The 14,609-nt window shown below is 34.5% G+C and overlaps 1 protein-coding gene across 5 annotated transcripts in view; it reads left to right on the top strand.

Moving 5' to 3' along the window:
• LOC103230383 (complement factor H-related protein 4) overlaps positions 1-13,445 on the top strand; it is a 120,742-nt gene extending 107,297 nt beyond the window's left edge. For 2 of the 5 annotated variants that reach the window (XM_037985776.2, XM_037985775.2), the window contains exons 4-10: positions 302-478; positions 736-918; positions 3,275-3,472; positions 5,693-5,875; positions 7,700-7,876; positions 8,163-8,345; positions 11,358-11,779. In XM_037985776.2, the coding sequence (XP_037841704.2) occupies positions 302-478; positions 736-918; positions 3,275-3,472; positions 5,693-5,875; positions 7,700-7,876; positions 8,163-8,345; positions 11,358-11,554 (1,298 nt within the window). In that variant the 3' untranslated portion in view covers positions 11,555-11,779. Of the gene's footprint in view, positions 1-301; positions 479-735; positions 919-3,274; positions 3,473-5,692; positions 5,876-7,699; positions 7,877-8,162; positions 8,346-11,357 lie in introns of all 5 variants that reach the window. The other 3 variants (XM_037985778.2, XM_073011426.1, XM_073011427.1) reach the window with 3 other exon arrangements.
• Positions 13,446-14,609: the final 1,164 nt, after the last annotated feature.

Genomic DNA, 14,609 nt, shown 5'->3' with positions numbered 1-14,609 from the left:
TTTTATCGTCTTTAAAATAATGCATTATGTTCTCAAATAAAAATAGGTCTAACTAAATATTGTTAATATGTTTTTCATAGGATTTAAATGATGACAAGGATATATATAGGGAAATATATTTTTCTCTTCTAATTAACTGTTACAGCACAAAGAAAGCACTGATTGTCAGACTATTTTTTAATAGTACTCAATTTATTAGTGCACACTGATTGGTAAATTTTATTCCTATAATGAAACTTTCTTAGTTGAATTGTACATCATATGGCATAGAAAAGCAATCCTCAGTTTTATTTTGTTTCAGAACTTTGTGATATGCCAGTTTTTGAGAATTCCACAGCCAAGAGTAATGGCATGTGGTTTAAGCTCCATGACACATTGGACTATGAATGCTATGATGGATATGAAAGCAGATATGGAAACACCACAGGTTCCATAGTGTGTGGTGAAGACGGCTGGTCGCATTTGCCAACATGCTATAGTAAGTATTTTATTCAAGTATTTCTTTTTACTAGAATTAAATAAATAAATAAATAAAAACATACATATGTATATGTACATACACATGCAGTCCTCATTTGAGTGTGAATTACCTTGAAACTTAAAAAAAAAAAACCAAGGTTGAAAATGCAAATGTCTTCCTAAGACATCAAATAAGATACAGTTAAGACTATATAAAAAACTTCAGAAAGTGTCCAAGAAAACTGTTGATTTTCCCCTACATGTATTTTTTTTCAGATTCTTCAGAAAAGTGTGGGCCTCCTCCACCTATTAGCAATGGAGATACCAAGTCCTTCCCGCAAAAAGTGTATCTGCCACAGTCAACAGTCGAGTACCAATGCCAGTCCTACTATGAACTTCAGGGTTCTCAATATGTAACTTGTAGTAATGGAGAGTGGTCAGAACCACCAAGATGCAGATGTAAGTTCTTAATATTCTGGATCTGAGAAAATTAGAGTAATAAGTTTGATCTTTGCTTATTTATACTAAAATTTTTATGGGTTATTACCCTAGAACAGTGTTCACAAACAGCTATTCTGCTGAATGTTTGCCTTTCAGATCTTAATATGTAAGTGTATAAGCTTGGAAAATTTCATGTAAATGATGACAAAGTTTCTTTTTTAAAACAGGATTGTTCAGAGACATCAATTTGTTAATGGATATAATCAGTCTTCAAGAATGACATCGATGTATTGCACACATATGAAATATGGCATCTCAACTTAAGATCAGTAATCATTTTCACATTATTAACATTTAGGAAAAGAGTTTTCAAAGAGTTTTGAAAACACTGTTTTAAAAACAATGAACTTGGAGCCAACCCAAATGTCCATCAATGATAGACTGGGTAAAGAAAATGTGGCACATATACACAATGGAATACTATGCAGCCATAAAAAAGGATGAGTTCATGTCCTTTGCTGGGACAAAGATGAAGCTGAAAACCATCCTTCTCAGCAAATTATCACAAGAACAGAAAATCAAACACCACATATTCTCACTCATAAGTGGGAGTTGAACAAGGAGAACAGGTGGACTCAAGGAGGGGAACATCACACACCAGTGCCTGTCACAGAGTGAGGAGCTAAGGGAGGGATAGCACTAGGAGAAATACCTAATGTAGGTTATGTGTTGATGGGTGCAGCACACCACCATGGCACATATATACCTATGTAAAAACACTGCACGTTCTGCACGTGTACCCCAGAACTTAAATTATAATAAAAACCATGAATGATTAACTAAAATCCTTCTTGAAAACCTGAAATGCATCCTGAGAGAGCACATAGCTAGTTAACACTGAGAAGTTCTTTCTCTGATTATTGTTCTTTCTTATATTTTACCAATATTTCTAGCAAGAAAGAAAGAAATTAAAGGAAAGGTCAGCCATTTCTAAAACCCCATGTTTTCTGTCTTTACCTTTATCTACTCTCCCTTCATCCCAGAATCAAAATGGATACTTGAAAAATCCCTCAAGTCAGTAATATAGGTATACTTCCAGAATCTGTTCTCCAAGTCCTATGAACTTGAAGCAACACAATTCAAAATATATGAGCCAAAATAATTATGGCAACAACAAGAAAACCTAACAGAAAGTTTGCCACAAGTTTCTGCTAGCCTATGACGTAGAGTCCTGGGATACCCATCAGGCATTGCATATCAGATAACCTATTCCTATCACAGCTCTTAAACTGTAAACTCATGAGTTTTTCAAATGCTCAGGTTCCTAAGTATAGGATGATACCAGCAGCTCTTTTCTGTGATGTGACTCATTTCCTTTATTATGATGCTATGCTGCCTTTTACCTTTTATATTGACTGATGACGCTGATATCTTGGCTGATCCTAGATGAGCTAAACCTTAATTATTGTCCCCTATTTATGTATTCACTTCTGTATCTACTTTAGAAAGTGTTAGAAAATACGTTTGGAGGAGTATTTAGTGCTCAAATAATATTTATTTTTGAATTGTAAATAGCCCCTGAATGTATTGAGAGCTCTTAAACATTTTTGGATTTCAGAAGTGATATGTACTATGTGAAGAAATGTATATATGTAAGTTCATGAAAGATGTATTAAAATATGACTTGGGGAAGTTTCTAAAGAAATACCAATGTTAATAAGGGCTAGACTTGAGTGCCGAATACTTTCATCAAAAGGAGAGAAAGAGGAGTGAATGATATCATCAAAAATGGAAAGCTTACCATGGAAGAATTGAGTTTAATACATAGGGTACGGGTTGATAGGTGGTGCAAATCACCATGGCACACATTTACCTATGTAACAAACCATCACATCCTACACATGTATCCCAGAACTTAAAAAATTATTATAAAAATTTTTTAAAAAAATTCTAAAATAAAACGAACCAGGTGCGGTAGCTCGCATCTGTATTTCCAGCACTTTGGGAGGCTGAAGTGGGTGGATCACCTGAGGTCAGGAGTTCGAGACCAGCCTGACCAATATGGTAAAATCCTGTGTCTACTAAAATTACAAAAATTAGATGGGCATGGTGGTGTGTGCCCATAGTGCCAGCTACTCAGAAAGCTGAGGCAGGAGAATTGCTTGAACCTAGGAGATGGAGGTTACAGTGAGCCAAGATCATATCATTGCACTCCAGCTTGGGCAGAAGTGTGAAATTCCATATCAAAAAAGAAAAAAAAGAAAAAAGAAAACAAAACCATTATGTGGAAGGTAACATAATCAAAACAGTCATCTCATATCATTGTCTGTTACAGTGAAACATTATTTATACTATTTTTGTTTTTTGTTACAAGTAATGAAACCTTGTGAGTTTCCAGAAATTCAACATGGAGGTCTATATTATGAGACTATACGTAGACCATACTTTCCAGTAGCTGCAGGAAAATCTTACTCCTATTACTGTGATGCAAATTTTGTGACTCCTTCAGGAAGTTACTGGGATTACATTCATTGCACACAAGATGGGTGGTTGCCAACAGTCCCATGCCTCAGTAAGTAAACCTCTTCACAACAATATGTGCATAAAACTTGCAAAGAATGGAGAGAGAAGAGCAAATAAATGATTACATTGTCTTATATGACAGAAATGGTACCAAGGAAAGAGTTGTTCAAGCAAAAAGACCAAAATGGATTTTTTCTGTTATGAGATCTTCATGAAAATCACATGAGAAATAAATATAGGAACTGTAGGAGAATACAGATATATTCTAAACATATTTTATAAAAATTAAAGATAAGTAACACTGAATACTGACTTTTTTGTACATTTAGAGTAGCTTTAGTTTTCCTTCAGTTATACATTATTTTTGAGTATTGATGCAGTCTTATTTAAATATTCTAAAAATTATTTTAATATACTATTTTGATTAAATTCATGTTTCTAATCTACTTTTTAATCATTGTATGGTCTTTAGGACAATGTATTCTCAGTTATTTGGAGAATGGATATAACACAAAATATGAAGGGACATATTGACAGGGTCAATCTGTAAAAGCTGAAGTCTGTCCCGACTACCATCTTCCAAATGTGCAGACCACAGTTTCATGTACAGAGGATGATTGGTCTCCTCCTCCCAGATACATTCGTGGCAGTTCCACTCGTTTGAGATCCCAGTATGTCCGTAACTGTCTGAGATCTAGACCTTTAACAGGAAAATTTTGTATATCAACTCTCAAGCTAAATATATATCTTTTTTATTTTTAAGTAGAAGCCTAGCTAGTTTTCAGTTCCAAAGATGTGTGAATATATTTATAATTTCTGGATAATGAGTGAATTCTGTCACTTAATAGTTAAGTAACAATAGAAATATGTCATGAATAACACAAAATAAATAAAATACAGGTGAAAGTAACACTGCTTCAGTATTTATACTGAAATCATGCTAAATGCATTGATTTAAGTAGATTATAAAATTATAGCATTAGCTAAACAATAAATATAATGCTTTCTCAAAGGTCACTTGTACATCTCTCACAATTATATGACATCTATTGTTATAGTTAGTGATCTGTTGCTTTAAATTAAGACTCATCTTCTGTTATAGCTGACTTTCACTTTTTAGGCAAAGGAGTCTCTGAAAGTCGTTTTCGTGTATTGCTTGCAATTTACAAAAACATTCCATTATAGAAACCGCATGATAATTATTATATAATTGAGATGAAAGACAATGGGAATCTCCTTACAGCTTGTAGGAGCAAGTATCCTCAACAATAGCCTAAGCCATAGGCACCAACTCTATCATTAATTTGCCTAATAAATATTGTTGTGTGTCAAGTGCTTTATAGATATTGAAAATAAAATTGTTAACAAGAGAAACTGAACACTGTAGTTTAGAGACTGGAGGAGATTAATTGAAAAGTAGGCAAGAATAGATCAGAAAACTCATGATTATGACAAATGCTATATTATAAATATGTATCATCTTTAACATGATTTCTTTTCCTTTCAGATAGTAAAATTGGTCCATTTACATTTTTTTCTAATTACTAATTAGAAAAGAACATGTACACTACTAATATCTTAGAACATAACATTACTAAAATAATTACTATCTTATGCATATACCCATTAGTAATGTGTAGAACACATACATTACTAATATATAAAGAACAAACACATTACGAATGTATTAGAACTTCTTTTGGCAATCTTGTTTGCTTTCTTTTTTCTGTTTACATTTCCACATTCCTCTCAAATACCACGTCTCTATGTGTTTAAGCACCCACTTAAGATGACAACCATTTTCAATTGTTGGAGATAAAGGATTTACAAAATTACTTTCTTGCCTGTGGTAGCAGTGTGTACATTATCTTTGCCTGGGAAATGGCATTTGACTTAATGAGGTGTAAGACACCTTAATAGTACCAAAAATACTTAGGTTGTTGCAAAGTAGCCAGAAAGTCTTCCAAAATATCATTAGGGACTTGAGAGTCTGCTAGATCTGCATTTTTCAAGGCCTGCCACAACTCTGTTGACAGTCTCAAGGATTCTTTGCTTTTATTCTGCCTTTCCCTGTGTTTTCAACATTTCCTTCAAAAATTCGTGGTTTCCTTTTAAGAACACTGATGTTTAGAAAACTTCCAGTTTTGCTGTTTTCAATTCATTAACAAATGTTTCATTGTTTTGCCATATTGCCATGTTTTTACTTGTTCCCTTCTATAAAAGAAGTATCCAACAAATACGTATTTTTTCTCTACTTTTTCTATTTTAGGAACATGCTCAAAATCAGATATAGAAATTGAAAATGGATTTATTTCTGAATCTTCCTCTATTTATATTTTAAATAAAGAAATGCAATATAAATGTAAACCAGGATATGCAACAGCAGATGGAAATTCTTCAGGATCAATTACATGTTTGCAAAATGGATGGTCAGCACAACCAATTTGCATTAGTAAGTGATTTACATATTCCCATTCAGTTTCTGTCAGCTTCTTTCCTCTCTTTGAGATGATAGTGTTTTACTTAAAAATATAGAAAACACTTTTAGGAGTAAAGAGATACAAATACTTCTAATACCATTTAACATTCTGGGCCAAACTAAGTCTTCTGCATTTTTAGAGTAATGGCTACTTGGGAAGATGATCATTTCATCTCTTACAACTCAATGTGCCTTTACATAAAAGCAATCTTATAATGTACAGACTAGTTAGGCAGCTGCATGGGAATATCAGCAAAATGTATTAGTTGCCAATAAAAACTTTGTTCTTTTGTCTTTATTTGCATTTCAAAATTATCAACTGCTTGTATTGTATTCCTTGCTCACACTCAGAAAAAATGTACATGTCAGGGGAGAAATGAATCCTTAATTCTGAATTTCTGCTAGCATCAGGAGAATCAGACCTTAATGATTTGTATCGATGATGCTACTGAGGATATCCAATCAAAAAATTATCTCCAGCCTATTGTTTACTACAGAGAAAACAAGTAAAGGAAAAGGGTAGGTGGGTGGGCTGAATGTTTACAAACCTCATACTTGCCAATGGATTCCTTACACGTAAAGTTCTCTGAACATGCTCGACCTTTACTTATTATGATAAAGAGATTGCATAATGAACAAAGGAAGTCTTTCAGTGGCAAAATTTGATTTTTTTCTTTCCTTTTTAGATATTCACAAAAAGTTTTAAAGATAAATTGCTTAATGTATTTTTAACCCAGAGACTGTTGTATAATTTACATACTCCAAAATCCACTTCTTTTTCAAGGGTACAATTCAACTATTTTTGGCCATGAGATAATATGGAACCTTGATACATAATACAACATGGATGAATCTCAAAAATATTAAACTAAGTGGGAAAAAAGAAAGATATACTTACAAAGTGATTATCTCAAAGTTACCATAGGTTTTCCAGACTGTATCAATTCCTACATTTCTAGAATACTGTTTACTATTTCTATGCTTATCATGGACTCTGTGTAAAGTGTATACTTCAATTTTACTCAGCTTTGATAAATGATCTACATTAAAACTTGTAAAAAAAACGATAGGCTGCTTCATAAATTTGTATAGAACTTATATCTAATTAATATAATTTTTATCTAACATATACACCCTTACTGTTAGTAAATAGTTACATAAATACATAAATAGTTACATTTAAATTCACAAAATTTTATCATCTTTAAAATTCACAAAGTTTAAAATCACAAAAATTTTTTATTTTTCTCTTTCTTTTCTTTTTTTTTTTTTTTTTTCTTCAATCGGAGTCTCCCTCTGTCTCTCAGGCTGGAGTGCAGTGATGTGATTTCAGCTCACTGCAAGCTCCGCCTGCCGGATTCAAGTCATTCTCCTGCCTCACCCCTCTGAGTAGCTGGGATTACAGCTAATTTTTGCATTTTTTGTAGAAACGGGGTTCACCATGTTTTAAATTCACAAAATTTTATCATCTTTAAAATACTACATTGTAGCATCGTAATAGTAGACTTTAATAACAGCCAATGAGATTTTCACAGATAAAAATAGGACTAACTAAATGTTCTTAATATATTTTCACAGAATTTAAATGATAAGAAGAATATATAGAGAGAAATATATTTAACTATTGTAGTTAACTATTATAGCACAAAAAGCACTGATTATCAGACTATTTTTTAACAGTACTCAATTTATTAGCACACACTGATTGGTAAATTTTATTCCTATAATGAAACTTTCTTAGTTGAATTGTACATCATATGGCATAGAAAAGCAATCCTCAGTTTTATTTTGTTTCAGAATTTTGTGATACGCCTGTTTTGGAGAATTCCAGAGCCAAGAGTAATGGCATGTGGTTTAAGCTCCATGACACATTGGACTATGAATGCTATGATGGATATGAAAGCAGATATGGAAACACCACAGGTTCCACAGTGTGTGGTGAAGATGGCTGGTCACATTTGCCAACATGCTATAGTAAGTATTTTATACAAGTATTTCTTTTTACTAGAATTAAATAAAATAATAGACAACTACTTATGTATATGTACACATATAAGTGTGTACATATATATACATATATATGTAGTCCTCATATGAGTGTGAATTATTTTGAGACAAAAAAAAAGAACAAGGTTGAAAATGCAAATGTCTTCCTAAGAAATCAAATAAGACACAGTTGAGAATATATGAAAAGCTTTATTTAAAAAGTGTCCGATAAAACTGTTGATTTTTCCCCACATATAAAATATTTCTTTTTCAGATTCTTCAGAAAAGTGTGGGCCTCCTCCACCTATTAGCAATGGAGATATCAAGTCCTTCCCGCAAAAAGTGTATCTGCCACAGTCAACAGTCGAGTACCAATGCCAGTCCTACTATGAACTTCAGGGTTCTCAATATGTAACATGTAGTAATGGAGAGTGGTCAGAGCCACCAAGATGCATAAGTAAGTTCTTAATATTCTAGATTCTGAGAAAATCAGAGTAATAAGTTTGATACGTGCTTATTGATACTAGAATTTTTATGGGTTATTACCCTAGAACTGTGTTCACAAACAGCTATTCTGCTGAATGTTTGCCTTTCAGATCTTGATATATGTATATAAACTTGGAAAATTCCATGTAAACAATGACCAAGTTTCTGTTTTAAAACAGGAATGTTGGCCTGGGGTGGTGGCTCACGCCTGTAGTCCCAGCACTTTGGGAGGCCAAGGCAGGCAGATCACGAGGTCAGGAGTTCGAGACCAGCCTGACCAACATGGTGAACTCATCTCTACAAAAAAATATAAAAAATTGCCAGGCATACTGGCACGTGCCTGTAATCCCAGCTACTCAAGAGGGTGAGGCAGGAGAATCGCTTGAAACCGGCAAGCGGAGCTTGCAGTGAGCTGAAATCACGTCACTGCACTCCAGCCTGGGCGACAGAGCAAGACTCCATCTCAAAAAAAGAAAAAGAAAAGAAAAGCAAAAGAGAGGGAAAAAAAACAAACAAACAAGAATGTTCAGAGTCTGCAATTTGTTAATGATTCTTCAAGAACAACATCTGTTTATTGCGTACATATGAAATGCAGCATCTCAGTTTAACAACAGTGATCATTTTCACATTATTAAAACTTAGGTGAAGAGTTTTCAAACAGTTTTGAAAACACTGTTTCAAAAAACCACGAACTATTAAATCCTACTTGAAAACATGAAATTCTTCCTGATAGAACACATACCTGGTTAAACTGAGAAGTTCTTTCTCTGATTATTATTCTTACTTATATTTTATCAGTATTCCTAGCAAGCAAGAAAGAAATTAATGGGCACTACAGCCATTTCCATAACCCAATGCGTTTCCATTTTTACCTTATTCTCCCCTTCCCTTATACCAGAATCAAAATAAATACACTAAAACCCCCTTAAGTCTGCAATATAGGTATACTCTCAGAATTTTGTCCCGCAAATCCTATGAACTTAAAGCACACACAATTCAAAATAAGAGCCACAATAATTATGGCAACAACAAGAAAACCTAACAGAAAATTTGCCACAAGTTTCCTCTAGCCTATGAGGTAGAGCCCTGGGATACCCATCAGGCCTTGCATATCAGATGACCTATTCCTATCACAGCTCTTAAACTGTAAGTTCATGAGTTTTTCAAGTGCTCAAGTTCCTAAGTACAGGATGATACAAGCAATTCTTTTATGTGATGTGACTCATTTCCTTTATTTTGATGCTATGCTACCTTTTACCTTTCATATTGACTGAAGACATTGATATTTTGGCTGATCCTAAAATGGGCTAAACGTTAATTATTGTCCCCTATTTATGTAACCACTTCTGTAGATGATCGTGTCCAAGTTTGAGCTCCAAACTATGCAAGTGGCAAGACTGCAGAGGAAAATTAGTATCCTCAAATCAAAATAGTTTACAAGTATCTTCAAACCTGATTTCATAGAAAAGTGTTAGGTTTCAGAGATAAATTCTGAGTCTTAAATTTGATTGAGGATATGGACACTCCTAAGACGCGTTTCACAGCAAAAGCATTACGTCTTCTCACAGTCAAGAACAGGAAAGGATTATAATTATCTGAAGATATAAGATCAGTTCCATGATACAAGCAAGACTTTCTGTCTTCAAAACTAAAGAAGTGAAGAGCATTCAAGCAGAGAATTCTAGGGAAAAAGGCAACCTTATGGAAAATATTACATACACATATGGCATATTAAAGCAATGAGGAAAACTTTCCCGGGCAACAGGAAACTTTAGAAAGTTTTGGAAAATATGTTTGGAGAAATATTTAGAGTTTGAATAATATTTATTTTTGAATTGTAAGCAGTCCCTGAATGTATTGAAGAGCTCTTAAAAATTTTTGGATTTCAGAAGTGATATGTACTATGTTAAGAAATTTATTTTAGTAAGTGCTTGAAAGATGTATTAAAATATGATTTGGGGAAATTTCTAAAGAAATACTAATGCTATTAAGGGCTCAACTAGAATGCAGAATACTTGAGTCCAAAGAAGAGATAGATGAGTGAATGATATCTTTAAGAACTGAAAGTTTTATCAGGTAAGAATTAGGTTTAATACCTAGGGTATGGGTTGACAGGTGCAGCAAACCACCATGTCACACATTTACCTATATAACAAACCTGCACATCCTGCGCATGTACCCTGGAACTAAAAAAAAAAAAAAAATTATAAATGTTTTTAAAAAAGAATTTTATAAAAGAAAACCCATATGTGGAAGTAACATTATCTTACCGATTTTACAGATGAAGGCATAGTGAGATAGAGTAATTTGTCCATAATCATGTAGGGATTCAAATTAACTCTTGTGTGCTTATCCTTGCCTCTCTTTAAAATAGAAAATGAAGATGACAGGGATAGATGATGGTGATATATAGAGATATAATTGATAGATATTGAGGTATATTTATGTATGTATGTATCTAGAGAGAGTTTCATTTTAATAGATGACTATTAGAAAGATTATAGCTTTCTATAGTTCTGTTTCTACATCGTGGGCATGAGAGAAAAATAGAAACGTAGAATTAAACTAGCAAAACGTGAGTACATTTGGAGTGTTTGTAGTCATGGCTGGTCGAATAGAGGGGAAAGGAGAATCAATAACCAAGACTCCAACAGAACATGTTAGCATAATCCTTTTTGATATGAAGTCACTAGGGTGGACATAACATGTTTTAGGGAAGAAGAGTTCAGGTTCTAGAGAAAGGCTGCCAGGGTCCACGTTTATCACCCTCCCCTGATGATCTCTGCTGTGACATTGGAGAAGTGCAACTGAACTTTCTATATTTGTAAAATGCTAAAGTCAGTATGTAGCACAAGTTAATAACTATTAACTATTTGGATTCTTTTATAATTTTATTTTACCCTAAAGTATTCATTAGGATGCATTTTATTTGCTCATGAAAGGGAAGATTATGATTGTTAATTGTTTTTTTTTCTGCTTTCAGATCCATGTATAATAACTGAAGAAAACATGAATAAAAATAACATACAGTTAAAAGGAAAAAGTGACAGAAACTATTATGCAAAAACAGGGGATACCATTGAATTTATGTGCAAATTGGGATATAATGCAAATACATCAATTCCATCATTTCAAGCAGTGTGTTGGGAAGGGATACTGGAATATCCCAGATGCGAATAAGGCAGCATTGTTACCCTTAATGTATGTCCAGCTTCCACTTCTCACTCTTGTAGTCTCAAAGCTTGCAAAGATAGCTTCTGATATTGTTGTAATTTCTATTTTATTTCAAAGAAAACTAAAATAATAGTTTCAATTTGCAACTTAATATGTTCTCAAAAATGTTACAACAAACTAAATTATTGCTTATGCTTGTACTAAAATAATAAAAACTAGCCTTATATTGGACTTCCTATCAATGAATTAGTAACTATAGAAACTGATAACTGAATGGCTTTCTGCATGTTGTATAATATACCTAGACATAGAAACAAAATGACTTTAGACTTTATTTGGGGAAGTAACAATACCATAAAATTAGATACTAAAGTTGTAAGTGAAAATAAACACACTATAGTATTCCCTTACTGCAGCCATGGTCCTCTAGATGCAGTTAACCAAAAAGGGTCATTTTTATTAAAAGTAGTGTTTCCTGTCAAACACTGACATTATATCATTATCATGATTTAAAGGAAATAGTACTGAAGAAGGTGAATTATTATCATTTTCCTGTGAAAAAATAAAAGAGGTTTTGCTAACCCTTTCAGAGCATTGAGAATACAGCCGGAAGTGCATTAAATGTATATATTAACTTGGGCAATGTTGACACTTTAGGATGCTGAAGCCAGGTACACTAATCCTAGCATTTTGAGAGGTCAAGCTGGGCAGATCATCTGAGGTCAAAAGTTCGAGACCAGTCTGGCCAACATGGTGAAACCCTGTCTCTACTAAAAATAGGAAAAACTAGCTGGGCGTGATGGCGTGCACCTGTAGTCCCAGCTACTCAGGAGGCTGAGGTGGGAGAATCGCTTTAACCAGTGGGGCAAAGGTTGAACTGAGCCAAGATAGTGCCACCGCACTCCAGCCTGGGCAATAGAGTGAGACCCTGTCTTAAAAATAAATAAATAAATAGGATGCTGAAAATTCCTATTTAAGGAAATAATTCTTTTTCTGATTTATTTAAGGCTACATTTGTGTTTTCTTAATACAAATATTTTAAAAGTTTCTTCATATGTGGTTTTTGTATTTCTTATTGTTTTGCTTCAGATTTTTTTTTGTCTTTTCTCCTGTTATCGTGTTCACTCTCATTCTGTTCTGTACTTGATTTTTTCTGTACATAAGGATTTTTTAAAAAATATTATTTATCCCTGTTAACAAATTGAAATCTGTATTCACTTTAATAGATTTTTACCCCCAGTTAGCATATGCTTAGTGAGAAGTTGCAGGGTAGGAAGAAAAGAAAACAAAGTTCCCTTCCCCAACATTTTTCCTGGTTATAGAGAAAAAAGCATGAACTTGTATAACGATCTAGTCCTGTAGAGCATGAGAAATGTTAATTGCTAGACTGAGGTTTTGGTGACTAAAGCTAGGAATAACTTTTTAAGACTGAAAAATGAGGTAAGCTATCAAATCTAACTGGGTTTTCACATAACAGGTTTGCAGAGACCGGTGAATAAAAAGTAAAAAAATTGTTTTATTAGTTCCAGTGACTAACATTACTTCATCAACATATATCATAAATAAAATTTCAAAAATGATTGTTGATATGGTTTGGCTGGGTCCCCCCCATCCCCGCAATTCTCACCTTGAATTATATAATCCCCATGCATCAAAGGTGGGGCCAAGTGGAGATAATTGAATCATGGGGGCAGTTTCCCTCATACCCTACTCATGGTAGTGAATACGTCTCATGAGATCTAATGATTTTATAAATGATAGTTCCCCTGGACAAATTCTCTTGCCTGCCACCATGTAAGATGTACCTTTGCTACTCCTTCACCTTCTGCCATGATTGTGAGGCCTTCCCAGCAATGTGGAACTGTGAGTCCATTAAACATCTTTCCTTTATAAATTACCTAGTCTCAAGTATGTTTTTATTAGCAGTGTGAGAATCAACTAATACAGTAAATTGGTACCAGTAGAGTGGGGTGCTGCTGTAAAGATAACAAAAAAATGTAGAAGTGACTTCAGAACTAGGAAACAGGCAGAGGTTGAAACAGTTTGGAGGACTCAGAAGAAAGAAGGAAGATGTGGGGAAGTTTGGAACTTCTTAGAGACTTGTTGAATGACTTTGACCAAAATGCTGATAGTGATTTGGACAATACAATCTAGGCTGAGGTGGTCTCAGATAGAGATGAGAAACTTGTTGGGAACTGGAACAAAGGTGATTGTCGCTATGTTATAGCTCAGAGACTGGTGGTATTTTGCCACTGCCCTAGAGATCTGTGGAACTTTCAACTTGAGAGAGATGATTTAGAGCATCTGGCGGAAGAAATTTCTAAGCAGCGAAGCATTCAAGGGATGACTTGGGTGCGGTTAAAAGCATTCCATTTTATATATTCACAATATATGGTTTTATATATTCGCAAATATATGGTTTGGAATTGAAAATTATGTTAAAAGGGAAGCAGAGCATAAAAGTTCAGAAAATTTGCAGCCTGATGATTTGATAGAAAAGAAAAACCCATTTTCTGGGGAGCAATTTAAGCTGGCTGCAGAAATTTGCACAAGTAATGAGAAGCCAAGTGTTAATCGCCAAGACAAAGGGGAAAATGTTTCCAGGGCATGTCAGAGGTCTTCAGGGCAACCCCTCCCATCACAGGCCCAGAGGCCTAGGAGAAAAAAATGGTTTTGTGAGCAAGGCCCAGGACCTTGCTGCTTTTTGCAGTTTCAGGAGTTGGTGCCTTGCATCCCAGCAGGGGCTAAAAGGGGCCGACATAGAGCTCAGACCATTGCTTCAGATCGTGCAAGCCCCAAGCCTTGGTAGCGTCCATGTGATGTTGAGCTTGTGGGTGCACAGAAGTCAAGAATTAAGGTTTGGGAACCTCTGCTTAGATTTCAGAGGATGTATGGAAATGCCTGGATGTCCAGCAAATGTTTGCTGAAAGGGTGGGGACCTCATGGAGAACCTCTGCTATGGCAGTGCAGGAGGAAAATGTGGGGTAGAAACCCCCACACAGAGTCCCCACTGGGGCACTGCTTAGTGGAGCTGTGAGAAGAGGCCCACTGTACTCCAGAC

This window comes from Chlorocebus sabaeus, chromosome 25 (assembly GCF_047675955.1).
Source record: "Chlorocebus sabaeus isolate Y175 chromosome 25, mChlSab1.0.hap1, whole genome shotgun sequence".
NCBI lineage: Eukaryota > Metazoa > Chordata > Mammalia > Primates > Cercopithecidae > Chlorocebus > Chlorocebus sabaeus.
This window is presented reverse-complemented; position numbering and strand designations above follow the sequence as displayed.